General features: G+C 43.6%; 1 protein-coding gene across 1 annotated transcript; it reads left to right on the forward strand.

The window, feature by feature from the left end:
- Positions 1-23: 23 nt before the first annotated feature.
- On the forward strand, positions 24-25,602 carry DCUN1D3 (defective in cullin neddylation 1 domain containing 3). Its single transcript, XM_036392130.2, has 4 exons — positions 24-128; positions 10,494-10,569; positions 15,267-15,799; positions 17,755-25,602. Exons 3-4 carry the CDS (start codon positions 15,369-15,371, stop codon positions 18,236-18,238), a joined length of 915 nt encoding a protein of 304 aa, XP_036248023.1. The 5' UTR covers positions 24-128; positions 10,494-10,569; positions 15,267-15,368; the 3' UTR covers positions 18,239-25,602.
- The last annotated feature ends 1,289 nt before the right edge of the window (positions 25,603-26,891 follow it).

Raw genomic sequence — 26,891 nt, forward strand, 5'->3', positions numbered from 1 at the left:
GCGGCGCCGCGCGCCCCGCCCCTCGCGCGCCACGTCACGGTACGTCACGGCACGTCACGGCGCGTCCGCCAGCTGAGCGCTCGCCCGGAAGTGATGCGGTGGAGGCAGAGCCGCTGGGCGCCGCGGAGGTGAGTGAATTGGACCGGAGCTCTTCCCGTCCGCCCGGGCTGCGGGGGAGCGCCGGGGGCGGCGCGGGGCTCGGCCGGGCTCGGCACGGCCCGGGAGACGCCGCGGGCGGCGGGACTAGTCCGTGCCCGCCAGTGCCGGTTGTGCTCGGGGGGCCCCGCGCCGCCGCCCCCTCACGGCAGGGCCCCCCGAGGCGCAGCCCCGCAGCGCCGGGACAGCCCGCTGGGAGCGGCCGGACGGGCGCTGCCCCGGTGCCGCGGGCGGGGCAGTCCCGGCGGGCGCTGCTCCGGGCGGTGCCGGTGGGTCCGGTGCCCCGGGCCGATCCCACCCGCGCTCATCGCCGTGCCCCGAGCGGCGCTGCCGCCTCGCCCCGGGCTTGGGGTCTGCGGGATTTTTCCGTTCCGGTGGGCGCCGTCTGCGGGCTCCCAGAACGTCCCTGCAATGGTCGGTGCGGGCGGCCCCGCAGCCCCCGGGCCGGGCAGAGCCGCTGCTTTGTTCGGGTGCGCTCCTGCCCAGCCTTCTCACGTGCCACGCTAGAACGTGAATGTTCGACGTGTTTTCAGGAGAAAGACAGAGAAATAAACTGTAAAGTGATTTATTTCCTAGGTAGTTCTCGCCATCTGAACGTGCCCCCTTTGCAGCCACTTCTTTTTCCTGCTTCAGCTCTTCCTCCCTCCCCTGAGCGTGTTTACCCTTCCTGTGCAAGCTGCAATCTGCATTAATCACTCTCTGGGGCTGTGGTGGTACTAATAAGCTACTCATAACAACTTAAATTATAACTTGCATAATCAGTGTTTTGAGCAAATATTGGTTGGAAGAATATGCCTGTCCTATCAGTGCTGTGGTTGCTGGAAAGAATCATTGATTATCTTTTAAATAGTTAACACTGCTGATATGCTGCCCTTCAAAATGTTACATTGATAACTGAGCAGGCTGATGCCAAGTGTCAGAACACAGCATTGATCCAGAGCTGGTAACTTTTTTGAATGACAGTGTCTGTCACATAATTTAAAGTGGTAATGAATTAAGTGCTCTGAAAAGAAAAGGGGCATAGCTGTACAAAGGAAAAGCACAGAGCTGCCCTACCTTTTTGAAAATTACAGGCCTCACTGGCATGGTCTGTATGTTTTTGAGAGAACAGTTGAGCAAAAGACGTTATCTAAACAAATTCTTATGTGTTTAAAAACCTCTTTGTTAAACAGTTTGTGTTTAGGTACAGTACTAGTGCTTTATTTGGGCTACACCAATAGGAAGAGAGAGTGTCTGAGTACTTGTTTCCCTTGCCTGCATCTGAACACTGCTGCATGTTTCCCTGGTGAAAGATAATCCTCAGAACAGGAAACACAGTCCCTTAGTTAAGATTGCATGTGAAAGCAAAGAGATCTCACCCCATGTTCTTGTCAGTTCTGTAGTCTGTCCTCAAAGTCTCCCCCGCGCAGGTGTGTCGTGGTGGTTGTGGAAAACATTCACTTTTACATGACAGGCAGCTCACAGTCTAAAGCAAAGCTTTTCTGCACATCAGCAGAAAAAGGAGAGCTTGTGATCTGTGTTGAATTAGTTCAGATTAGCAAAGTGCAACTGGCTTTACAAACTTACTGCAAATACCGGCTCTTGTAATGTTTTTTAAAACTGATTATTTCCTAATAGCAAGTTGTATGTAGGCATGAATACTGTAATTCTGTAAAAAAAAAAGTAACACAAGTAATAACAGGGGAATTGCAGCTTTGGTACTACGTGGCTGCTTTCTTTGTGAGACTGACAGCCTCCAGTATGAGCTGCAATCAGCTCATATAATCAGGATCTTCAAGGTGCCTTTTCTGTCCAGATTCTTGCTTTATTTTGAGGTTGAATGTTGTTGTGTTCATAGCAAATTCTCGATGATTTGTGTCAGCAGTTCTGATAATTTGTTCATCTTGGAAATTTGTTAATAATTACATTTTGCTTCCATTTAGCATGAATTGTGTTGAAAAAAGACAATCAGATAAAGGAGTGGCTTTGAGAGAAAAATGAGAACAGCTCTTTTGGAAGACCCTTATTGAAATTAATTGAAGAAATATATATTGAGCAAGAAGGGCTGCCAGACAGCTTAACAGATTTCTAAAATGTGTTCTGAGAAATTTGTGTGTGGATAAGGAAGAGGCTTGGCTCTGCTGCTTGCTTGGTTCAGCTTAAGGAACAGGAAGAAATCCTCAGTGTTGGGTATGTGTATGGGGGCAGGGGGGTACAAAGTAGATGGAAAGGAGTGGAAGAAGAGGGAACAGACATGGCTTCTACTCTTGCATTTCCTCATGGCACAAGGGAATGCACAGAGAGTTTGGATACAGAGATGTACAGCTGCAGGTCAGGAGGAGTAAGAGTGCCCCAGCACTGCTCAGATCTGTCCCACACTGAAGCACTTGATTTTCTTTACTGGTGCCAGGGAAATGTTGGTAAATTTAATTTAGAGCCTTGGAGCACTATAAAATCCATCATGATGGGGTTTTGGCAGTTTGTAAGAACTTGCAAATTGCAGAAACAATGTTATTGTTCCATTAGGCACTTGGGTCTGTACGTGAATGTAACAGGAAAACTCTGCTCTGAGTAAGAAGAGACTACAAAAATAGAAGCATGTGATATTAGAAAAACAGTCCATTCTTTCATCTTCAAAACTGCAGAAGGAGCTGAATATTGGTAGCCAGAATTCTTGGAAGGCTGAGAGAACAATCTGTAAACACTCCAGGGACTTGGTAGTCAGAGGAAGATAAGGGGGAACCCCCTTAACAGTTTCATCAGAATTCCCTGCCTGGGCTCCTTCTCTTTGGCTGCTTCTCCCTAGGGGTCTGCATCTTATCTCACTGGCTTCCTTTCCTCTATTTGCCTCTGACTAATGGGCTTTGTCTGCTGGTTACTGGAAGTCTAATAAGTTCTTTTGTCTCTTAACCCTTCCTCCTTTTCAAAAATACTAGATTAATGGCTGTAATGTTTTGCAGACTATCTGCATGGGTGACATGGATTAATTGTGTGCTTGGCTCTTAAGTTACCCAGCAGTAATGACATAGTAACTTGACTTGAAACAATGGTAATTTCATGGCAAATGTTCAAGGCAAATGTTGCCTTCTGGTAAAGTGCCAGCTGCAATTTACCCCCTGTAAACATGTGACACAAGTAAACTGGCTGTGCAGATTTTCTCAGTGTCTTCTGTACAGTAAGTTGTCTTTTGAAACAGTCAGAGATCTCTCTTGTCTCCTCCCTCCCTTTCTTTTGACTCTCGCTTGAGTCAGGTAATTACAGATCTGGGCTGAAACCTTCCCAGGGAGGGATCAGGAAAGCCAGGACTTGCAGACCTGCTCCATTGCTCACTGGCACCTTGGCTTCCCCCTTCCCTGAGAGGGTTTGTGGGTGCACTGGGCTCTGGGTGAGTGAACTGGAGAGCCCCAGGCAGTGGGGTTGGCAGAGCCAGGGGAGCTCTGATTGCCCTGCACAAGTGCCAGTGTTCTTTGTGGTGACAGGAGGAGGTTCTGTGTGGCTTTGGTGTGATAGTGTGGTGATGTTTGTATATTCTGATCTCAGTGCTGACCATAACAGAGCAAATAAGGCCTCAAAGCCTCTTGCCTAAAAGATACTCTCAGAACTGACCCATTTAGGTCTCCATTTTATCCATGTGTCTTGGAGGGCAGCTCTCTGGTCCAATGATCTGCATCTAAAGGAAGCAGAAAATCTGGATTTTAGTTAAAGGTTATTTCATTGCAATATTTTCCTGCTAGAAGAATGACAGTTAGGGGACTACTTAGATGTAAGTATTAAAGAACTCTTTCACAGAAGTAGGAATACTGTAGAGGAACCAGCAAAAGCATAGGTGGTGAGACAGGATTCCAGTAAAGAGAGTAAGCTAGTGTAATCTTGTAGTGTCTCAGAAAGAATAGTTATAAATGCTGTTCTGTCTACAGCATCTGTTTTGTGAAAGACAGAACTTACTTTGCAAAATGTGAGAGTGCTGTTCCTGACCTCCTGTCACAGTTTGTTATTCCCACAAAGTCAGACTGCCAGAGACAGTATGACAGTCATAGTTGTTTGTTGTCTCACTTTTCCTGTTTAGTGAACAGAAGTGGGTTTTTTTTGAACCAAAAGGATTATGTGCTCCTGAAATACACCAGTCTTATTTTTGCATCCGTGTAGTAGCAGAAAGTGACAGTTTTTAGTTTTTTGAGGTTTTTTTTTGTGTGATGCTTTTTCTCCTGCAACTTTGCAACTTGTAATGCAGTCAGTCCTTTTGTCTTAAAATTGAAAGGGAGGGAGAAAATCATCTTAGCACCTGTGATTATGGGAGGCACATGTAGCTTAGTAATAGACTCACAAACACAAACGTCCTAGCTCTTGGTTTTGGTCATGTGCTGACTGTTCAATATTTTCATTGCCAATGAATCTGTACAGAAAGCCTTGAGTACTCTGGATCAGCTATAAATGGGTGGCTGGAGTGCCAGAGGTCTGATGTATTTATTCCAGCTTCCAGCAGTTACCTGTGCTTGGAGTCAGTGGTTATGTCTCATGAAACACAGCATAGATACCTACACACCTGGTCTCTTGTGGGCACAGGATGTCAAGAGAAATCAAGTAGATGTGAAAACCTATGAAAAAAAGGTGTGTGTTGGTTGAAGCTGCCCCCAGATTTCTCAAGGACAGGTGAGAGTCTTTGTTGCAGCTGATGACCAAGTTTGAGTGCTCAAAGGAGCTCCTTTGAAGCTACTGCTACAGTTAGCATCAAAATGCTGCAGCATCCTTTGTACAGTGGGAAAGGTTGGTGTTGTTCACTGAAATAGGGAAGTTGCAAATCAAATCAGGAGAGAGAATTAGGCCTTCTGCAGGTGGCTGTGTGTATTTTCTGCTTTAGAAACTGCAGTTTAAAAATCCAAGCATCTGCTCTTAAGGCACTTTCATATGTCAGTGCTTTCACTTAGAACAATTTGTTGTACATAACTTAGATATGATTCCAGTATTTATGTGGTCAGCTGGTGCTGAAGTTCCTACACAACTGTGTGCAATGAGTGATTCTTTTGGCTGGCAGCCTGTAAACTGTGTTACACTCCCTGAGACGCCAGTGGGCCTTCTGTAAATTCCTTATGAGCATCTGCTGCCAGCAGGGATCTTATGAGGTGGTCTGGCTCTTGTCTTTAGACTTGTCCCTTCAGTGTTAGGTGCTGTGTGGGTTACTGTTCTCACAGCTGCTTTCTGCTGGAGAAGGGAGACTGATAGCCAGAGCTGCTGGAAGGGCTTCCTTTTTTGTGTGACTGCTGTCTTTTTCTTCATTGTTGAGAACAGCAAGAAATATGAAGTTATTCACTTACTACAATTAGTTTAAAGCATATCCTATTATTACAGGAGTCATATATATCTGAATTATATTTAGCTGAATGTAATTGGTGAAGGCACCTCAGACCGTTCAAGGTGAAATCTGATAGCTGAACTCAGTGTAGAAGAAAATCTGTGCACACTTAGCTCAGTTTAAAAGTAAATGTTTTTCTTTCCATAGCCAAGTAGATTGCAGACTGAGGTGGTTTTTCAAAGTTATTCTGGTTTGGCTGCAGAGTTGCAGTTTTCTGTAGGTTAATTTGCAAAATGGATTGAGCCAGGGTAAGGTAAATATTTGTAGCACAACTACTTTCAGATGCTTTCAGTGGGATGCATCTCTGTCAAATACCCAGGGGCTGTGGTTTCTTTTGGTGCCATAATCTGCAGTTTTGCTGTAGAGAAGTGAGCTGGTTGTGTCAGCACAGAGTAGCTCTTCCCCTGGTATGAGCTGCTTTAATTATTCATAATACATACTGAGGTGTTAAAGGTCTGTCATGCTGTGCAAAAGTTACAGTGTACCCTGGAAAAATACTGAAGGATTATTCTTTTACAACCCTTTCCATATGAAAAGGGAAGAAACACACAAACTCTCGTTGGAAGATTATTTGCTTTTTTTGTACGTGCTGGACCTTTTATGGCCTTTGACAAGGATCTTGAGGGAGAAGGGGAATATTGGTAGTTTTTAAATGGATGGAGATAAATTGCTCAGTGACTGAACCTTTGTTTTTTGAAGGTGGTTGAATTATGTGCAGTGAAATAAATGAGTTTGTTCATGTCTGAGTATGTATGAGGTAGGGAATTGAATGGAATCTGATTTGGGTTCTGGTTTCAGCTTTACTTAAAACTGATGGCATGATCTTGAACAGCTCTGTTATTTGGCTGTCTTGATTTCCCCTCTGCCCATTGTCTTGTTCATAGCTTAAATAGACTTCTCAAACCAAGTACTGCTGCTGCTTGAATTAGTTCATTAATTTATTTACATTACAAAAGCACCTGAAGGCACCCTTCTAAAATTATATTCTGTTTAGCTAACTGGACTTGAGTTTGTTCTTTGAAAATACAGTAATCCTAACAAATCATTCCACCCACCTAATAAAGTAAGATGAAGCACATAATAGGAAACAACTGAAAACTTTTTAATGGGGCCAAGTGGAAAAACAATGAGAAGTAATCAGTAAGTAAGGTATTGTGAGGTTAGAGAATGTAAAGGGAAGGGAGGGATTCAAGGATGATGCATTTATGTCTGCTGAAAAAGGTACTTAAGGAATGTATCTTCATAAGAAAAAGTAGTAAGGTGCTTAAGTCTTTCTCTGCCTATCATTTTTCACATTTTTATTTATTTTTCCTTAAGCTAGCCTCACACAATTGGCTGCACACAGTGAACTACAGATCTGAAGCATCTGTTCCACTTTTTCTTGAGACTACTTGTTGAACTTTGAACATGAAATGTGGTGTCATGCTCTGTGAGTGCCTGCAGAGTCAGGTGCTCTTCAAGAGTGCAGGAAGCAGGTTTCTTCTGCCCAGTCTTGAATGGAAAAATCTCCTTTGATGAGTAAGCTCTGGACTTGGAGTGACATCATACCAGGTCAAGGCTCAGGTGTTGTGAAGAGACTTTTGCCTGCATCCTGGTGGCTGGGGGGGGCTTCCTCTAGGAGGAGATTTGGTGAAAGCTCTGTGACCTGGCCCAGCATGAGGGACTGTAAATATGGTGAAGTTGTTTCTGATTCTTCTTTTGTATTTTTGTACTGGCCTTCCCTTCCAAGGTAGTTAAGCCTTTCCAGTATGCCCTTTCTCAGAGAAGTCCACTTCTCATTTGAGAAAGTATCCAGGCCCCCACCATCTCTGTTGCCTGCCTTGGTTTACCCTAGGCTGGCACGCAGCCTTCTGCCAGGTGGCAGCCTGAACTCTGCATGCTTCCTTTTCAGGTGTCTGTACCACTGGCTTCTACTCTTTGCAGGCATGTTCTGTAGAGACAAATTTTACCCAGTTTGATCACGTTTCTAAAGCTGTTTTGTTTCCAAAGCTCAGACTGAGGTTAATCAGAAATAGTTTTGTTATCTTGTTTTGGAACAGATTGGTAAAGTTCTCATGTATCTGCCCACAAAACCATTACTATCTGCAATTCATTGAAAGGTTCTTCAACTGCAGGAAGCCTCACAAACTAACAATTCAATTTAACTAATTGCAGCAGGACTTTCCTGCTTTTAGACTTCCTCTTGAGTAACTTTGCATAAAAGTATCTGTGGAGCAGTGGTGTGGAGCAGATCAGTGTGACACAGGGGCTAGTGCAGCGCTTGGCTGGGGATGTGGTGAGGTGTGTTCTGGGCTCCTGAGGGCCCATAATGTGCCATTGTCCTGCAGTCAGAGGGCTTCTGCTGAGAAGGTGTCATTGCAGGTTCAGACTTGAAAGAAGCAGTTTCTGTAATGTGCTGGCTTTGACTGAAGTTTGGTTTATGCTGTAACACTGGTGCTCCAAGTGCTTGGTGCTGTGGTGTAGAGCTCTGAACTGCACAGTGAAACCTTCCACACAGAGCTGATCCTTTCAATTTCTGCCTGCTGAAGAGGGAAACAGTACCAATGATCCTTCACTGATTCCCCACAGGGGAGCAAAGAAATTTGCCTTTGGTGAGAAGGCTGCCTGCTCTTACCTCTGGGAAAGCTGCTGGGGGTGTGGAGGGCCTGCACTGATCCTCCTGCCCAGTGCTCAGGAGAGCCAAATCCCAGGGGCTAGACACAGGTGTGAAAAGAGCCAGGTGAGCAAAACAGAGGCCTCCATCATCCCACGGGCCCACACTATTTACTCACTGGGCTGCTGAGGGGTGCTAATGAGCAGTGCAGGCTGTTGTGTGAGTTACTGCGCTGTCATGGGGCTGCTCCTCAGCAGCACGGGGAGAGAGAGGGGCGTTGGTGACCACAGCCACACCTTGCAGCTCTGGCCCAGGGACTGAGCCAAAACCTGTGCCACCAAAAGGCTGATGCCTCTCTCCCTGCTGCACTCACTGTACACAATTTAGGATGAAGTCAGTGCATTGCTGGGCTATGACAGCCTTTAAATACAGCCTTGAAGAGCTTGATTTTTTAACTGCTAACTCATATTAACTTTTTGTTCCATAGCCCATGATTGTGTCGTCAAAGTTTACACATTCTACTACATCAAAAATTTTGAAAAGGTTAAATAGACAACTCAGAAGAATAGAAATACAAAGAAAGGGGAAGAATTGTGGCTGGAAGTTTTAACATATTAAAATTTCTGGCTCCAGTCAGTGTGCGTGTGTGTATGGGTCAGCCAACATGGAAATTACTTCAAACAACCTGAAAAAGTTTGGCTTTGCTGGGTGAGGCTGATCTCCATTAGATTCAGCTTCTTTTGAACTTGAAATAAGTGTTTGCTTCCAGTACGTGCAGTAAGTCAACTGGAAATGGAGATTTGGTGGATCATGGGATCATAGATCTCTTCCAAAGAAATACAGATATGTTTGAAAAGTAGTCCATTGCAAAAAGTTGCCATGACAATGATTTTTCAAAATGTGAACTGTAAAATGTTTAAACAGGTTCCTGGGGAATGAGGTTGCACAGAGCCCTGTGTTCCTCCCTGGTGATTTATAAAAGGAATTATTTAGATGCAGGAGGCCAAAAGAAATTAACTTAGATGTGCCAGATGCTACATTTTCTTAAATTCTTGAAATTCATGGGATGCTGTGGTCAAATAAGAAGAAATTCAAGCTGGTACTTCTACCCTGAGAGAGGCAGACACTCCTCTGCTCCCCTGCATGTTAAGCTGCCTGGTGGCTGTGCACCCACTGGAGTGTCTGCTAAAAGAGCTGTGAAGCCATGGAGGAGGGAAAAAGGGTGGTTGGTTGTGTGGAAGATGAGGTTTGGGAGCAGACTGTATAAACCCAGTGTGAAGTACACTTTTTGGTCTCCATCTCAACAGTAAATGCCTAAAAATGATTCCATGGAGATGTTTTTGCTCTGTGTGTGTATATGAGTGAAAGTACCACTCCAGAGCTTCCAGGCATTTTGAAATGTTTGAGGCTTTTAAGTTCTATCAACAGCTTTGGTCTGAACTAGGTTTTATGTGTCAGTCAAATTTTCCTAATCCACATATAGGATTCAGGTTTGGGGAAAACTCACATGGAGATTGGCATGTGTGACAGGATATAGTTTCATGGTTGTCTTTCTATATTCACCTCCCTCTTTCTGCTGAAGGAAGCTCTGAACAAGCTAATGTTTCTACTTGTTTCCTAAGAAGTAAATCTCCTGTAAAAGGTAAGTATGCAGCAAGGCAGCTTTTGATCACCTGTCTGCTCCCTAGATGTACTAAGAGCTGTGAAAACGAGATGTTTTAGTGTTTATGTTAGCACGGTAGAGCAGGGGAGCTTTGCCAGAGATTTCTTGTTTGTTGTGTTTTTCTACTAGATCAGATACAGAGGTGTTGACTGGGGGCTGCAGCTCTTGCTACTCAAACCAGACATACCTTTGTCTGTCCTCTTCAGAGGTTCCTCCTTATACAGCAGAGCTGTGAATTTAAGAGAAGTGGAGCCAGCTCGACTGAACATGGGAAAACAAACTTGGAAAAGAATGTGCTAGAGAATGAAAAAAGAGAATTACTCTCCAGACCCAAATTATGCTTTGCTAGGTAGCAGCTGTCTGGCATTCACAGATTAAACAGTGCTCAGCTAACATGCAGTGACAGTGATAGCATGTCCTCTGCTTTGCTTTGAGTGCATGAAATGAGGAATTAACTCTCCTATGCTGAAAGCCATGAAAGTATCTGGAAGTGTGTATTTACTGCAAACAAACATTTGAATTTGTCTGTTGTTTTCAGTACCTGTTCTATGATTTATATGACAATGCAGAGTTAATGCTACTTTGTAAGTCAAAAAAGTGAATTAGTTTTTCCTAAAATGACTCTGAACAAATGGGGTTTGGCTCTGAAGGGTTTTATTAAATACACAGTTGGTTCTCAGTGATTTGGTGTATTTCATGGTTTTCATAGCCTCTTCTAAAGGTAAAGATTTGTGTGGTCTTTTGTCTTCCAGCATTCTATGTGGAAGCCAGGGAGCCTGAAGGAAGCTGTGAAGCAAGTGGAATGATTCCCTGTGTAGCTGAAACTATGTAAGTACGAGATGTTTGCTTACAAGATCACTTGTCCAGCACAATTGTTAGAGCAGCAATTGCTTCTGCTTCAGCAGTGGCAGTGATCCTCTCCTGCCTCCCCAGTGGGAAGCTCTGTATCTGTTCAGGGCTGCAAACAGGCAGGGCATCCATGATACTGTTCCCTACTCTCAGCTGTTTTTAAAGTCATGTGTCCCTAGCCATTAAAAGGTAGATAATGCATAGTGGAGTTCTGTAAAATTCTTAAACTATCCTCAAGTTTGAGCTGGCTGGGTTGAAGCTTAGTTAAGCTCTAGTTATGTTGCCTTTGCCTTAGCTGGTGAAATGCCACTTGGAAAGGGATTTAATGGTTGGCTGAGCTGTTTCCCCTTTTGTTATGAGATTTCCTAAATTTGTCTTTGAGGTCTTCTTAAATGTATGGAAAGCTTTTTCCTCTACTCTCTTGATACTTTTGATACTTATAATGAGTTTTGAAACTCATTATAAATACCTTCTGATGCAACACTTTATTAAACAGCATAATGCTTGTTTTGCTTGTTATTCTCTGGACATATCCAATAATTTCCATTACTACAATGACATCAGTCATTATAGAAAAATACTGGGTTACTTAAATATCTCCTTTGCATCTTCTCTCCTCCTGCCAGCACCCCCCCCCACACTTCATTAGTGCTGTTTTCAATTGTGCCACGGTGTGCTTGTATGATTGAGAGTTATTACTGAGTCACTTTGTTTTGCTCCCTTCAAATTTTGGGTTATGTGTGATCTGGTCACTTGAAAATGGAGGAGAAATGCTGCAAATTCCTTACAGGACTTGAAAAAAAGTCCCACACAAAACCCCCACCAAATCAAAAAGCCCCCAGGCATTAGCCAAGGCCTTTGTAATCTTCTCTAGGTTTTCATTTAATGTGTGGGGCCATATGGCTCTGCACATCCTTTGTTCTTAGAGGGTGACTTGGCTTTAGCTGGCTGTATTCACCAGCACTCATCTTCCTGTGTTCCCAGCTGCTGACTCCTTTCTGGAAAGGTGCAGAGGAGGTCATTGTGGATCTCTGCTTTGCAAGAGGAGGATGGCCACATGGGCATCTTGGTGATTCATATGTACTGGAGATTATTGCTCAATACTTTTCTGAGTAATAGACTTCTTTGGGAGCACTGCATCCTGTAGCACTGAGCACATTCCAACCTTAGCCCTGAATCTTGATCCTTTTTAGTAGAATAGCGAAAGCAGTGGTCACTGCTGCCTTTTATGTCTTGCTTTTATGCTGTACAAGCCTCTTAGTAATTTTGCTCTTGGGAACTGATCCTTTTGGGAATTGATGCTTTGCCACCAATCCAGCCTAACCTTTGGGTACACAATAATACTTGTAGTTCCTGATCCAGCTGGGAAGTCTCTGTGCAGGTCCTTGTGCTGTGTGACAGTCACTTTGCTCTGCAGCTGAACACACAGCTCTGTTCACCTTCCTGAGGGTGCTCTCTCCCACTCCTTGAGCTCTGCCTTCCCGGCAGCTCCTCATGCTGCAATTAGATCCTCTCTCCAGCCTTCCATAACAAAAGGGCCGGCTTCTCCCACTTGTTTCTGTCTCCTTCCAAGGCTCTTGTTCCTTTCATGCCTTGAAACCTGAGTCACGTAGGAAGCGGAGGTGACTCGTTAGTGAAGAGGATCCAGCTCACGAAGGCAATTTACAAAGGGTAACTGATGGAGTGCCAAAAGACTTTTCTCTCACAAAACCAGATACATGCATGAGCTGCCAGCGGATGCAGTCTGGATTTTTTTTTTTCCAAGCTGGTTTTGCTATTTTTGGGGTAGAATGCTTCTATGTATTTGGCACATGGCATCAAGTTTCTTGTAGAAGAAAAGTGAGGAATTGCAGCAACTGTACATCAGTATCTTCTAGTGTTTGTTCATAAGGAGTAGGATGGTGCTCTGAAAACTTCCTTGGTGGGGAGGAGGAAGGAAGAACTCTGTCACTGCAGGGAAGAGCAGTGCTGGAGGCTCATGCAGTGGCTGTTCAGGAGCAGCATTCAGCTCTTTGTAAGGCAAGTAGGAGTACAGAAAATGTGTTTGTTAGAGGGGTACAATGTGAGGGAGGTGGATAACTTGCATCTAGGGGTTAATGCTACTGGGACTGCCCGTTTTTGGAAACTGCCAGTGAGGCACCGCCTTACATACAGGTGTCTAATAATGCTGGCAGATCTTCCCCCTGTCAATTGTAGTGCTCTTTTTGTGACAGCCAATGACTTTAAAACCCATCAGTTTCATCACACTGGTGATGTCACTTTGGAAACCTGAACATTAGATTGTTATCATCAATAATAGAAGCTGTTGCTTAGGAAGCATGACAGCATGAGTCACTTTTATTAGGAAAATTGTGGACACAGGATGTCAGTCTTACAAACTGCCTTTAAAAAAATTCAAATTGGGATTCCTCAAGTGAATTGGATTCATCTGTCAATTACAATGTGTGTGATTTGACTACTTTAGAGGAAAGTACTGTTCACTAATAGGCAGCTGTTCCTTAACTTTCCCCTTCCTCCATAGGGAAAAGCTGTTCCAATCACCAATAGCTAATAACTGCTGTTAAATCTTTGAGCAGAAAGTTTTCTATACTACCTAAGCTCTGCTTTAAACTCTAATGCTAGTTTGTAATTGGGATTTTTTATTCTGTTCTTTTAGCTGCGTACTTCTCTCTAAAGAAAAATTTGTCCAGTGTGGTGCTAGCTGCCTCTGAGAAACTGATGGAAGAACAAGAATTAGTGTAGATTGTGCATTTGAATTTGGATGAATTTAAAGATTGAGGAGGGGAAAGCTGGTATGTGGGAGTTAATCACCAAGCAGTTTTTACACTGCCTACTAATATCCTGTTTGTTTTGGTGTAATGAAATAATGACTGGTGTAGACTGGAGAGGACGATGTTGCTCAGGCACCTGGCAGCACAGAAATCAGTGCCAGGCTGTGCTTCACAACTCACAGAGCTGTCAAGTACCAAGGACCAGTGAAATTGTCCTATGGATTATTTATATTGACATGCATATTTTTATATATCCTTTCAAATAAAAATTATTGCAAATTTCTTGAATACATTAAATCAAACTTTGCTTGCCTATAAAAATGATGCTGCAAAGTTAATCTTTAAAGCATTGTGATGAAAGAATATATAATACCTTTGTTCCTTTGGCTGCTTAAAAAATAGGTATTTGCTAGTTTTGTGTGTGGGTTATGTGCTTAAGAAAAGGGACTGGGGAGGGAAAGGGAAGCCAGGTAGTCAAAACCAGCATCTTGACTGCTGTAGTTCCACTGGCAAAATTTTTTTGCTCATGAAGCTGCACATGTGCTGTTTTGTCAAAACAGGTATAATGGCTGAGAGATTTATTTTTGTAATCCTGATATCTGAGAATTCATCTGTACTTGTTGCATCTGTTGGTTTACAGTTTTAAAGAGGACTTCAGTCTCGGTAAAGGTTTACCCAAGAAATAATGCAGTAAAACTGACATGTATTTCTATTGTATTTCTTAATTTTTAAATTTTTATCTCTCTTCTTTCTTGTTCTAATTCTAAACTGGAAGCTATACACAAAGTCACAGCAAACCCAATTTTTATGTTTGAAGCTTTTGCCTAACTGACAGCAGAGGTGAAATGCAAATTAGTGGGTAAAGGAGGACTATGATAAGCAATTGCTTTCTTGGAGCTGACATTTCTGAGAAACAGACTGTCCTTGGTGTGGCTGCTCACTGATAGGGCAGTGTCAGAGTGTTAGTTTGGTTTTAACAGGGAAAATTGGAGAACCCTTTTCTCTGGGCAAAATATCTTTTCCAAATATGCAAGGCTTTGTGATTTATAAAGAGTATGATGAAATCATTCTGGCATTTTAATTTTTGTTTTAAAAAAAAACCCCTCTGAACTGGAATTACTACTTCTTATCTGCATGTGTGTCTGTCTGAAGAAGTTTCATTAAGAAGGCCCCCTCCCCTGTCTGTCTCCTTACCTGAAGGGAGGAGCCCACTTGAAACAATGAACAATTTCTGACTACCCTCTTGCATAAGAAGTGTTGCCTCCTTTCTGCAGGCACACTCTGTGTATGTTTTAAGTACAAACACTAGATTCCAAACTCTGTTAAAAACAAACACACAACTTTCACTCTCCCTCCTCCTCCCCAAAACCAGCCAACAGCCAGCCCCTTCCTCCCCCCTCCCTGAGAAGTCCCTTTTGCTGATTTGCTGGAGGTACAGTCTAGATCCAATGCTTAGGTCTCTGCCAGGTTGTCCCATCAGTGTCCCTGTCCTCCTTTCCTTGCTTTGTTTCAGTGTTTTATATTCTAGATATAAAATGTGGGTATACTTTTAAAAACCATTTCCTTTAAAGTATTTCTGGGTTAGAGTGGTCTGTCGTGATGAAGCCTGTACATGAATCAACCTCTTTGTAACCTATGCTGCAGTAAGAATTTTAGGAATTTCCTTTATTAGGACCCGTTAGTATAGTGTAGCCACTGAGTGAGCTGCATTGATTTCTAGGTAAAACAGCCTGAAATTGCCCAAAATTTATGGCATATTCCAGCCTTGTGTACACTGCTTCTTTTCAGTATGCAAAGCTTAAATATCCTGAAGTTGACTGCTTAATGGCAAGTGTTATCCTACATTTAATACTTGAACCATTCTTCACAGAGAGGCAGCAGTTTGACTGTGACACTGTTTTTCAGGTTAGCTGAGCGCTGCTGATGGCATGGTGAGATGCGTTGAAGAGCAGCTGCGAGGGTGTCCAAGGGCAGGGGGACCGTGCTAGGAGCTGGGCTTGCACCATCATGGGCCAGTGTGTCACCAAGTGCAAGAACCCTTCTTCTACCCTTGGCAGCAAAAATGGGGAGAGAGAATCTGGCAGCAAGTCCCACAGCAAGAGAAGTGCAGTCCACAAAGACGACCACGGCTCAGCTTGCGGGAAGGCTTCAGGAGACATTCTTGTGAATGGGACAAAGAAAACAGATGCTGCTGTAGAGTCCAGTCAGCCTCCAACGTTTTCTGGAGACACAAAGAAAGACTCTGTTTGCAGTGCAGAGGAATCTTCTCTTCAGAGGATTGGGGAGTTATTCAGGAGGTACAAGGACGAGCGGGAAGATGCCATACTGGAAGAAGGAATGGAACGATTTTGCAATGACCTCTGTGTTGATCCCACTGAATTTAAAGTACTAGTTTTGGCTTGGAAATTCCAGGCTGCTACCATGTGCAAATTTACAAGGTTAGTTCTTGTAGAACTTGTAATTATTTTCATATGTTAAAGTATATCCTGTCAGCGGTATGTTGGAGAGACAGCCTCATTAGCTTCACTTACTTATTTCTTCTAACACTTGCATTTTGATCAAATTAATTCCTACCACTGCAGAAGATAAGCTTTGTATTGTCTTCTTTTCCCCTTCCCCTCACACTGGATTTTAGAAAATGTGGTTTTGGCCATTATGCTGCTAGTGACAAACAGTGTAGTGAGATTCTGTAGACATTAATTTATTCTTGATTTACCAGAAGCAATTTACTGTATCCAGCATTATCTTGGTGGTGAGATTGGACACTGAAATTAATTTCTCCTTTACAGTAATGTGAGATTCTTTAGTAATTGCTACTAACTCTGTTAACAGTCTGTGAAAGAATGACAGAATTGTTCCTGTCCAAGCAGTGTAACACTTAATGTCTTTTTCCAAGAGTAATCTTGTTAAAGCATAGAGAGGGAAGGAAATGTGAGGGTTTTGACACTTGTAGGTGTTTCATACTAGCTGACAAATGATTGCTGTTCAAAGTGCTGTGTGCCCTTCTGGACAAGGGCTCAGTCAGCAGGCTGACAGCATGTGTGATGCTACAGGAAACAATGGAATGGCTAAAACTTCCCCCATAAGCAAGAGGCAAACCCAAACTGCAGCAGAGTCCCCAGCTTGATTAGCAATATCCAGGTAAGAGCGAGGGAAGAGTGCCTACAAGGACTGGCAGGGAGAGAAGGAATTTTTTTATTTTGCCCTATGTAGATTGGTTTGAGTAATGCTGCTTATTTTTACTGAGCTTATTACTTTGGTGTTCAGAGCCTTGACCCAAGCCTGTGCTGTGCACTGGACAGCATCTTCAGAGTCTTTGTGGCTGAGGGTGTGTGTCAAAGGGATGAGTTACTCTGGAATGCAAATGTGGATTTACTGGAGGCTGATGACACAGGTATTTGCTAAGATGGTAAAGGAATTGTAAATAGTGTCTGTGATTCTGCACAGCTACCATGAGTGTTATTAACATGGTTTTAATTTCCTTGGAGAGGACAAATCTAGTTGTGAGAGGTTATATTTGTTGAAGGGCACACCCTATGGTACAGGTGCTGATGGATTCTGCATCAAGGAAAGTGCTGTGGTCTGTTCTCCTGAGTGCTGCTCCATCTCTTGTCTTCCCTCCAGCCTGTCCTGTGTCAGCCTGCTGGCTCTCCTGGTTGGCTGTTACACCTGGTTGTTGCACCTGCTCACAAGCATCAGAGAGACTGGAACTAAACATGTCCCACTTGGCTTCAAGCAGGGTCCGTGCACTGCGCTGTAGCCCCTGTGATGCTGTGTTCCCTTCCATGCTCTCAGCAGATGCCTTGCTGACTGACACCAGTGGCTCCCCTTTGGTTTTTCAGGCTGAAAGAGAACCAAAAACCACAGCAAAAGTAGAAGTCAACTGCTCTGTCCCTTGCAAACAGCTCACCCAGAGCATGGGCATTTAGACATCAGCAGTATTGAATCAAGTTGGGGTAAATGTGTTAGTTTCAAACATTTAGAATTTCTTCTGTGGCAAATTGGATTAACTTTTTTAATGTGAAAGGCAGTCCAGGATGTGGCAGTGTCCAGTAAAGTCAGAGAGCAGAATCTTTCAAATGTTAACAGTGCCCCAGCAGACCTGGGGGTTGTGTGTGGTTCCCCATGCCTTAAGTTATGCCTTGGACCTGTCTGTCTTTCCAGTGGCTCCTGTGCCAAAATCTGTGTGCCACTGGGGCTGAGGGTACAGCTTGTCTGGGGCTGAGGGTACACCTTGTCTGGGGCTGAGGGTACACCTTGTCTGGGGCTGAGGGTACACCTGGTCTTGTCCAGGTGATCCTCTTTTAGATTTGGTGTAGCTGAACGGAGACAGGACATGTTTGTGAGGTCGGTGGGAAGGGCTCTCTCTAACTTCTCTTCTCTTGCTTAACAGGAAGGAGTTTTTTGAAGGCTGCAAAGCAATAAATGCAGACAGCATTGATGGCATTTGTGCAAGGTTCCCCAGCCTCCTAAACGAAGCCAAGCAGGAGGATAAATTCAAGGATCTCTATCGTTTCACTTTCCAGTTTGGCCTGGACTCTGAAGAAGGACAGAGGTCGCTACATCGGGAAATAGCCATTGCCCTTTGGAAATTAGTCTTCACCCAAAACAAGCCCCCTATTTTGGACCAGTGGTTACACTTCCTAATCAAGAACCCCTCAGGAATCAAGGGAATCTCCCGGGACACGTGGAACATGTTTCTAAATTTTACTCAGGTGATTGGACCGGACCTTAGCAACTACAGCGAGGACGAGGCCTGGCCGAGTCTCTTTGACACCTTTGTGGAGTGGGAAATGGAGCGGAGGAAAAAGGAGGAGGAAACCAAAAGTGTTCTGTCCTCGGACACAGAGGGGCCCTGTGCGGACGGACAGACCTAGCGGCGGCCGAGCAGCAGCGACAAGAGCGACTCCTTGCCCTTCACGAAATGTAAACTCTGGATGTTTCTGGAAATTACCGAGGCTCCAGATTTTTCTACTTTACACCTTTTTCTGCCTTGTCTTTGAAAGGGCTCTAAAATGCTGTATCATGTTTTAGGCACTTTCTTAATTTTGGTTATTCCTTTTACTCTTGCCCTGAAATATTTGACCCTGGCTACAAGTTAAGCATTTTTTTATTTTATTTTATTTTTAAGACTTCAGATTAGTATAAGTAAGTCTGATACTTCTTGCACAATGTAGATCTTTTTAGTTAGGTTAAATTAACATTGCTAAATTATACAGTGCCAGATTAAGTTTTTTCATACTACATCTGTCAGGGCAGGTCTGTACTGTGTGTAGTGCTGTTTACATTGTTGAAATTTTAGGCTGTAATAATTTTAAGGTTTTATACCGAGACGAACAGCAGTGTTAACTATAAATGCATTAATCCTGGGTAATAAGGCTCTAAAAACCAACATAAGCAACAGCTTTTTGTAATATGGCTAATTCCCATTTTGAGCTAACTCCTAGTGAATGAGTCCAGATCATTCCTTTCTTTGGACTTTCAAACTAAATGTTGGGATTGTTTTATAAAATTACTGTACCTGTCAGTCAACTGAGTGGTAGATGACGATTTATATCTAAATCTCTTTACACATTCACATAATAAAAGAGCAGTACTACCTCAGTTTTATTGAAAGTGGACTTGTTGATGGACTTCCATTTTCTCTGGAAGTTGTATTTTTGTGGTTACATGAGAATATTTTTACTTGACTAAAAGAACCAAAGGTTCTGCTTCTTAAGTTTGCTAAACATTGAGAGAAGCAACACACAAATCCTAAGTCTTCAAGGAAAACTGTGGTATAATTCTGCTTTAATTTGTTTGATTTATACCTAAAGTATTACCTTACTTGTCTGGCAAGCACAGTACTTCTATCTAAGGAACTATCTTTTGCATTAATATTGACAAACCAATTTTTTAAAGCATATGTTTAATTGCTAAATTGCAGTTAATACTCCACACTTTCTGGAGCAACAATATCGGCATCTGATGACAAAGTGAATTCTTAATGTGTTCTTAATGACAGCAGTGTAGATGAGTCATTTTTAGACTGATTTGATAATATTTGGATAGGAGTCAATTTATTATTTTACAATGCCTGTATTGGGACTATTTGCCTGTTGAAATTGTTGTGACTTAAAGGGAGTTTTATTAACACTGGTTGAAACTTTTTTGGTTATCGATGCTACCTTTTTTAATTTTAGTATGTCAACTTTTTTACACCTTTTGGTAAAAGGATTGATTGCCAAGGCTTTCTGTATAGCCAAGTGCTGGCTTAATGAATTTGATACACTTCTGTTACACACCTTTTATTTTCAGAGCTGCATTTCAGGATCATAAACCAACTTCAGCTGAAACAAACAAACAAAACAAAGCCTAGACAGTCATCCATAGCATCTAATGGCTTTTGTGATATTAGGGTTTTAAAACTAAAGGGAAACAGGTTTTAAGTGGTGAGCTTGTCACAGGTCCAGGGTGTTGTGCTTTGCACATCTATTGTGCCCCACAGGGGTTAGCAGAGAGAGGAGTGGAATCTACCCAAATTCTGGGTCTGGCTTTGCTGGTATGCAGCCCTGCAATGGCTTGGCTTGGAGGTCATAAATCACTAACAAAGTGTGGGTAATGCAAACTGTTTAAAAACAAACCCACAAGCCACAGATAGCATCTCTTTCATCTAATAAAAGGAGAGTTTGGTCCGTGATGCTCTTGCTGGGAGACAAGCTGTGGAAAGCAAATGTGGCTGTTTTAGATACAGCTGAATCTGTCCCTTTGCAGGAGAGCCCTGAAGTTGCTGTTTTATGGGTAAATACACCCAAAGCTTTGTCCTTGCTTCTCTAACTTTCTGTGGCACAAAAGTGTTTGGCAGCAAAACCTTATTCTGATTTGGTGAGCAAAGCAGGCCAAAGCACTCATGCTGGAATCGTTGAATTTATGGTGAGACTTTTGCTGGTGCTGTTATTTTTAAAAGACTAAAATAAATTTCCCAACAGAGGCTGCTTTGTTAGGAAAAGTTCCAAATGGAGACTGATTTGATAGTAAATGAAGACTGTATTTGTAAGTTTGAGACTCTTCATTCATTCAGCTATTAAATGCTTTGTTCATCACCTATTTTTTTTCCCCCTAAAGGAAATTTAAAATGTCCAGAGTGTGAAGAGTAACTATTCAAATGGGTAGCTCACCAGATGGCAGCTTCTGATTTACACCCTAGCATGCAGCAGCCCTAAAGGATGAGGGATAGAGCTCTTTAAGGAAGGTGTTTATCTTGTGGTTGGAATGTGGACAGCAGTGAGGAAATCAATCTGTAGCGCATCAGGCTCAGCCATTTTAAGGTATCAAAGGTAACACAGCTGCTTTTTAAAGGCAGAGGTGAACACACAGGAAGGGAAAATCTGGTTTCCTGTTGGGGAAAGGACATACCATTACCCACGAGTTCAGTGTGGGGGACAGCCCTGCTCCTGTTCTGCTGCTTCCAGCCAGGCAGGAGCAGCTCCACCCACTGGGCAGGGTACCTGCAAAAATAGCCAAATGATCTATCTGGGGAAGTATCACTTATCTTTAGCCTAATTTTAGTCCTTTAATTACCATTGACAGAATGCAAACCAGACCTGTGTCAGTTTTAAACTCCCGAGGCAGGAGCTGAAGGTGCAGCTCTCGGGCAGTGCTGGCAGTGAGTGGGGCTGTCAGACCTCTTGGGTTGCCTGGTGATTTTGTGATCCCAAACCAGACTGCCCAGACTCTGTAATGCTGGGGTGAGGGAATGGGGTTTGTGTGTGTGTCTCTGAGAAGTCTTTAATAATATTGGAGCCTCTGAAAATATGCTTGTTTAATGGTTAAACTGTGAATATCTGTGGAACAGGCCAAATGCATTCACTCTTCATTTTTATATAATTTAATTCTTCATCGTGTAGGGCACAGGACTGTAAGTGAGCAGTGATGCTGATGAAATCCTTGAAACCATTGCAACAGTTTAATTTTTTTAAAAGTTAGATTATGCATTAGGAAACTTTATGCATGTAGTGAATCTGCTGCAACTTGGGATAAATAACTATAGATAACTATATAGATAGTTGGAGTAATATACTGGAAAACTGGTCTGATATCCACAATCTGTGGCATTTTACTGCCTTCTCTTATATGCAAAGAAATACAACTCCTGTAAACTTTAGCCCCTAGTAATAAAACACTGACCACCTACACCATATTATAGCTTGCAACACCTGTAAAATTTGGCTTCCAGATCAACTGGAGGCTTAATCGTGCTAATTTTCCCTTGTGTGGTTGCATTTCTGAGGTCAAAGACTCTCTATTGATTCAAGTAAGGGTTTGAAAGATCCTGCCCATAGCTGGCCATAAAACATGACTGAGGCAATGAGTTGGAATTGAACACCAAATTGTGAGTTTATTTGCTGCTGGTGCTATTCTACATGGAGAATTACAGCTTTTTAGTACTGTGCAATCCTGGTGAAAGGACCACAGGAGAATGACCACGGGTCTGGCAGGTGGCACAGACACAGCTGGGGCTGTGAGAGCTGCTTCCCCAGGCTGGCCCAGCTGGATCAGCTCTGAACCAGGACAGGCCTCAGCCAGGCACAGTTCAGAGCATGGAATGAGCTCTGGCTGCTCTGCTGGGTCTGAGTTGCTCAGGTTGGTGCAGAGGGTGCAGCCCCTGCTCCTGTGGCAGTGCTGGGGCAGCAGCAGCTCTGCTGGGTGACTTTATTTCAGTCTGTGTGTCCATCAGAGCCTGAAGAAGCCATGGATCCAGGGCTAGCCTGTCACCCGTGGTTCCCAGGCCTGTGCACTGACCAGTGACCTTAGACTTTGTGTGACACTGTCAACATGAGCCTTGTTTCCAAAAAAGCCCAACAAAGTTCAAGAAACACCATGTAGTTAATAGGCACCTCGGTTGTGGTGCAGTTTGTTGGCTGAGGTTGCATCATTCCCATTCTTTGGTAAATAATAGTCATTGTGAGTTTCTGGGTCTCGCAGCCTTGCGTTCTGCAGTGTGATGCTTTTCTAGGAGGTCCTCAGTAAATTGGGCACCCAGTTCTTCCCCTGAGCCCACTCTGCTCAAAGTATGTGCATGTGAATTTAGCCTTTCATATTACAAAGGAAGATGCTTAACCTGAAACTCAAAATTCTTCAGGGTAGTCCTTCAATATGGAGAAAAACATATTTTTTCAAATAAGTATTAAAGCAAAGTGTCTGCTTAAATTTTGTTGTGTGCAAACAAACCCACCAGTGTTAACATTTTCTCTCTGGTCTATTGAAGATCGAACCTTTGGTTTTATGGTGTGAACTGAAGTGAAATTCATGAGATTGTAAGATAGAAAGAAGGCTGTAACTCCTTCACCATGAAGTACGTAGGTATCTCTACCTCTTGTTCTTAGACTTGAATAGTTTAAGGCTACCATCCTTTTGTCCCAGGATTTTATGCCTGGATGAATAATCTATTTTTTTTTAATTGACCCAAGTTAAGTATTATCTATTTGCCATAGTTTTTGGTATCCTGTGTTTAACCTGTATGCAAAGGACCCTTTGGAAGGGGGCCGGGTCAAGCTGCAAACCAGAGTTGGTCCTCCGGGTGCTACTTTTGGAGTGCAATAGAGCAGCTGAGCAGAGCTGTGGCTGTGGCTGTGGCTCAGGGGTTCTGTCACCACACGTCCTCTTCCCTGGTCAGGCTGCCTGTGCTGACAGTGAATTGAAGATGGAGCAGCTGCTCCCCAAGAGGGAGCCATCAGCCTTTTCATTTGCCCTTGAAAAGCTTTAGGAACCCACCTGATGCAGTGCCATGAGTGTATTTTTCTTTTAATCAAAAATACTGTGTTTTGTTCCATGTTGGACTGGACTTGTAACCACCCAGCAAAGATGGGAGCTGCAAAAGTGCAAAGGCTACACGCATCCTTTTTCTCCCTGAGGTCAGAATCCTGCTCAGGATGAAACCCTTGTGCTTGAGTAAAGCTGGAGTGTTCTCAAGAGAACTGGAGATGCCAGAGTGGCTTTGGTGCTCAGCTGTGTTCATTAATGCATTGGGGGTGTTCTTCTCCATGCAACACATCTGTGCCCTTCCTTTCCTCCCCCAAAGCAAACTGCAGCACAGGTCCTGTCACAGCAAATCCCCCATTGTGCGATGCTGAGGCAGCTGCTGCTGCAGGATCCCTCCAGTGTGAGAGCTGCTTTTGGGGGGGACCTCTTGCACTATCAGGAGGGGCATCTATTTCAGGAGAACAGGGGGACATGTGAGCCAGCAGGTAAAAAGAGCATGTGTGTTCTTGTCCTAACAGCTTGCCTTAAATCACTGACATTGCAGCGGTTCCTTGCTACTATTGCAATCCTCAGTCTTTGAAAATCCAACAGGTTCTGTAGGTAATACTGTTTTTTGTTTAATTTTTAATAAGTTTCTATCTTTGCATAATTGCACTCTTCAGATTAGCCCTTTTTGGATAACGTGTCATTTCACACACAGGAAAAAAAGTCCATCTCCAGTGTTTGTGCTGTAAAGTGTTTCTTTTTATGCCCTGTAAGTTATATCTGGACTAAAGGTTGCCTACTGTTGAAGCAGTGTGTTTACTTGAATGTTGCCATTTTATGCAGTTACAGCTGCTGACTCTTGCTCTTCTCTGGGCCTGTGAGAGTGGAGATTGTGTGACCAGAGCTGGCAAACCTGCACAGAGGATCAGTGGAGCTGAAGGCTGGCAGCTGCTCCCATGAGTGTTACACGTTAGAGGACTTCACAGATCAGTGCTCCACATTTGGAACTTGTGACTTCTTAAGTCATGCTAAACAGAGTTATTTGAAAATACACTTATGTAAGTTTGAAATAGTCTTTGAAAAGGAGATGGGCTGGCAGGAGGGTTGGAGGGCCTGGTGCTGTAAGTTGTTGAGTAACTCAAGTTCCAGGAGCCATAGATGGCACTGGCAGGGCTCTGTCCTGAGCCAGCACTGCTGGGGTTTGCACTGCCTGGTCTTGAGGGCATGAAGCAACCACAAGGCCTTGATGGGCTCTGTGGAGAAGGGTCAGCCTGGGAGCACTGGCTGGTGCAGCCTTGTTCTTTCTTGTGGATCCTGAGGCCCCAGTTCAGCCTCAAGTCCCTCTCTGTGGAAGGAATGTGTGTTGGTAGTGTTTGCTCCCAGAGAGGTAACTCAGTGTGACTGGGGAAGTACTGGGAGCAGGCTTGGTGTGGCTGTGTGTCCCTGCTGGGCCTCTGGGCTCCTCAGCAATCCAGCCAGGGTGGGCAGGGTCACATCTGCTGCTCTTTGTGCCCGGGGGTGTTTTGCCTTTTCAGACTTACCCAGGAGATAACCCTGTATGAGCCAGATTTCTCACTCTGGGAAATGATGAATGTGTTGCATGTCACAGAGCAGCCCCGTGGTTCCTCTTTGGGACAGCAGTATCAGAAGTGCTGTGTAAATGTAATGCTTGAAAACAGCTGGAGTAAATTCTGTTTCATGTAGGATCTTTATTTCAAGGGGATGCAGCCAAATTTGAAACCTGATCTAGAGGAAAATTGGGAGAATTCCAGGGCAATGCATCTGCTGAATCCCAATCTACTGAATTGGTTTGTAGTTTTACAGTTACCTTTCTTACATCGAATTTTCTCACCATTGGTGTCTGGAACAGAATGGAAACAGCATCTTATGGAATGTGCAATCTAAGGCACAATGCAAATAGGGTGTGATAAGAAGGTTGTCTTTACTTGATAGCAATCCTGAGTGCAATGTTTTTGTTGTGTCCCTTTTGGAAGAAGAGCATTAAGTACAGTCTGAGGTTTTTCTTTTCTTACAAGCAAAGCATTGGTTTGTCCATTACTGACTTCTTGTGAAATTTGTGCCAGATGTATATTAAATATTTTGGTGCTTTTTCTAATCCAAGCTGCCATTCATTTACCTGTGAGATTATTGTACTTCTGTATATTTAAATGACCAACCCCTTAAAGAAAAAAAAAAAAACAAAAAAAAAATCCTTTAGTCACAATGTATCCTGACTACTGTAGCCTGTAAATGTTCCAAAGCTTCTGGGTTTCCTGTATTGCAGTAAGGTCTGAGGGGAGGGGAACAGCTACAGCAATCTCACCCACTGGGAAGGGAACTCGCACTGTTGTGTGCGTTACTGAACAAACGAGTAACATTTGTGGTGTTTACATAACGACACATTGGTGTTCACTTTTTTGTGCTCAAGCTTTGTACAAAATGTCTTATTTAAAGCTGAAGTCCTTTTTACATTTTTCAATTAAAAAGGGACAAATTACTTATTTTTTCATGCCTATGAGTAGGACTCTGCTAGTTTTATTTGTCCTGTCAGTTTCTCCAGCAGGATCCTGGATGCTCGCTAAGTCCTGGTACAGAGGCGACCACAACATTTTTAAGTGTGTGGAAGGAAAACTGGCTGGTTTCTTTTCAACTTTGCAGTGCAAGTGTCTGCAACAAGGAGATGCTGGATGTGAACAGCTTGAACAGAGTGAGTCCTTAGAGAGGGATGAGTGCTGGGGTCAGTCTGCCTGAGCTCCTGCTGCACTGGCTCAGCACCAGGGGCTGCCTGTGCTGCTGAAGGCACTGGCTCCCTCTCACATTCTGTAGTAGCACTGATGTTATTGTTTATGCCAGTTTGCAATAGCTGCAGCCAAAGGAATGCCAGGCTCACCTGAACTGGCCAAAGTACCTTTGTGTGAGAAAAAATTGGCTGCATTCATCTTGCTGAATAATAGATTTAATTTTCAGGTGGCTTTAAATTTAGTTATCAATGACACTGACATGAGCATCTTCTGCCTGCTCACTGCTGCTTCTGGGCCTTCTCCTGCTTTCCTGTATTTGTGCCTCCTCCTCCACGCAGCAACTCCCAACTTCCAAATCCCAAGATAAGGAGAGAGCCCAGTGAACTTAGGGTTGGAAACTAGGATGGTATAAATATTCCATCAGCTGTATTTAATAACTTCTGGAATGGTAACTATTTCAGCTTTATCTTGGCCTATTCCAATTCACATGAAAAAAGTCCCTTATCTCATGGTCAAACCTTTTAGCAAACATTTCCTTTTAATTTTTCAATTTTTTTTTTCTGAGTGCCTAAAACTCTCCTAAGCATCTTTGTGCTTGGAAATTCTGTATGTTAACAAGAGATGCTCAAGCAGCCTCTATTTCAAGTGGCAATGGTTGCAAAGGAGAGGTTGCAAATCACCTCATCCTGCTTCCAGCTCCCTGTGGAAAGCGATGCTGAGCCAAGTCCACACATCCATGTGCTTTCCTTAAACATCCCTTGCCCCTCCCACAGCCACAAGGAAACTTCTTCTTTTTCTTTTTTTTTTTTTGGTGTGTGACGGGAGGGTGGGGGTGGTCAGGGAGGGAGGAGAAAGTGGAGATTGTCCAAGTATGAATCACTGATTCCTCCTTTCCATGGACTGAGTACAGCACTTTCCCAGAAAGGAGGCAGCGGCTCCAGGAGCTGGCACTGAGTCCAGAAATCCAGGCAGTTCTGGGCTGGCTGTTAACTGCTGAGCAGCTGCTGCAGCCTCTGCACTGCCTTGCCTGGCCCATGGCCTGGGAGTTCCAGGGGAGATCCCC

Source organism: Molothrus ater, chromosome 16 (assembly GCF_012460135.2).
Source record: "Molothrus ater isolate BHLD 08-10-18 breed brown headed cowbird chromosome 16, BPBGC_Mater_1.1, whole genome shotgun sequence".
Lineage (NCBI taxonomy): Eukaryota > Metazoa > Chordata > Aves > Passeriformes > Icteridae > Molothrus > Molothrus ater.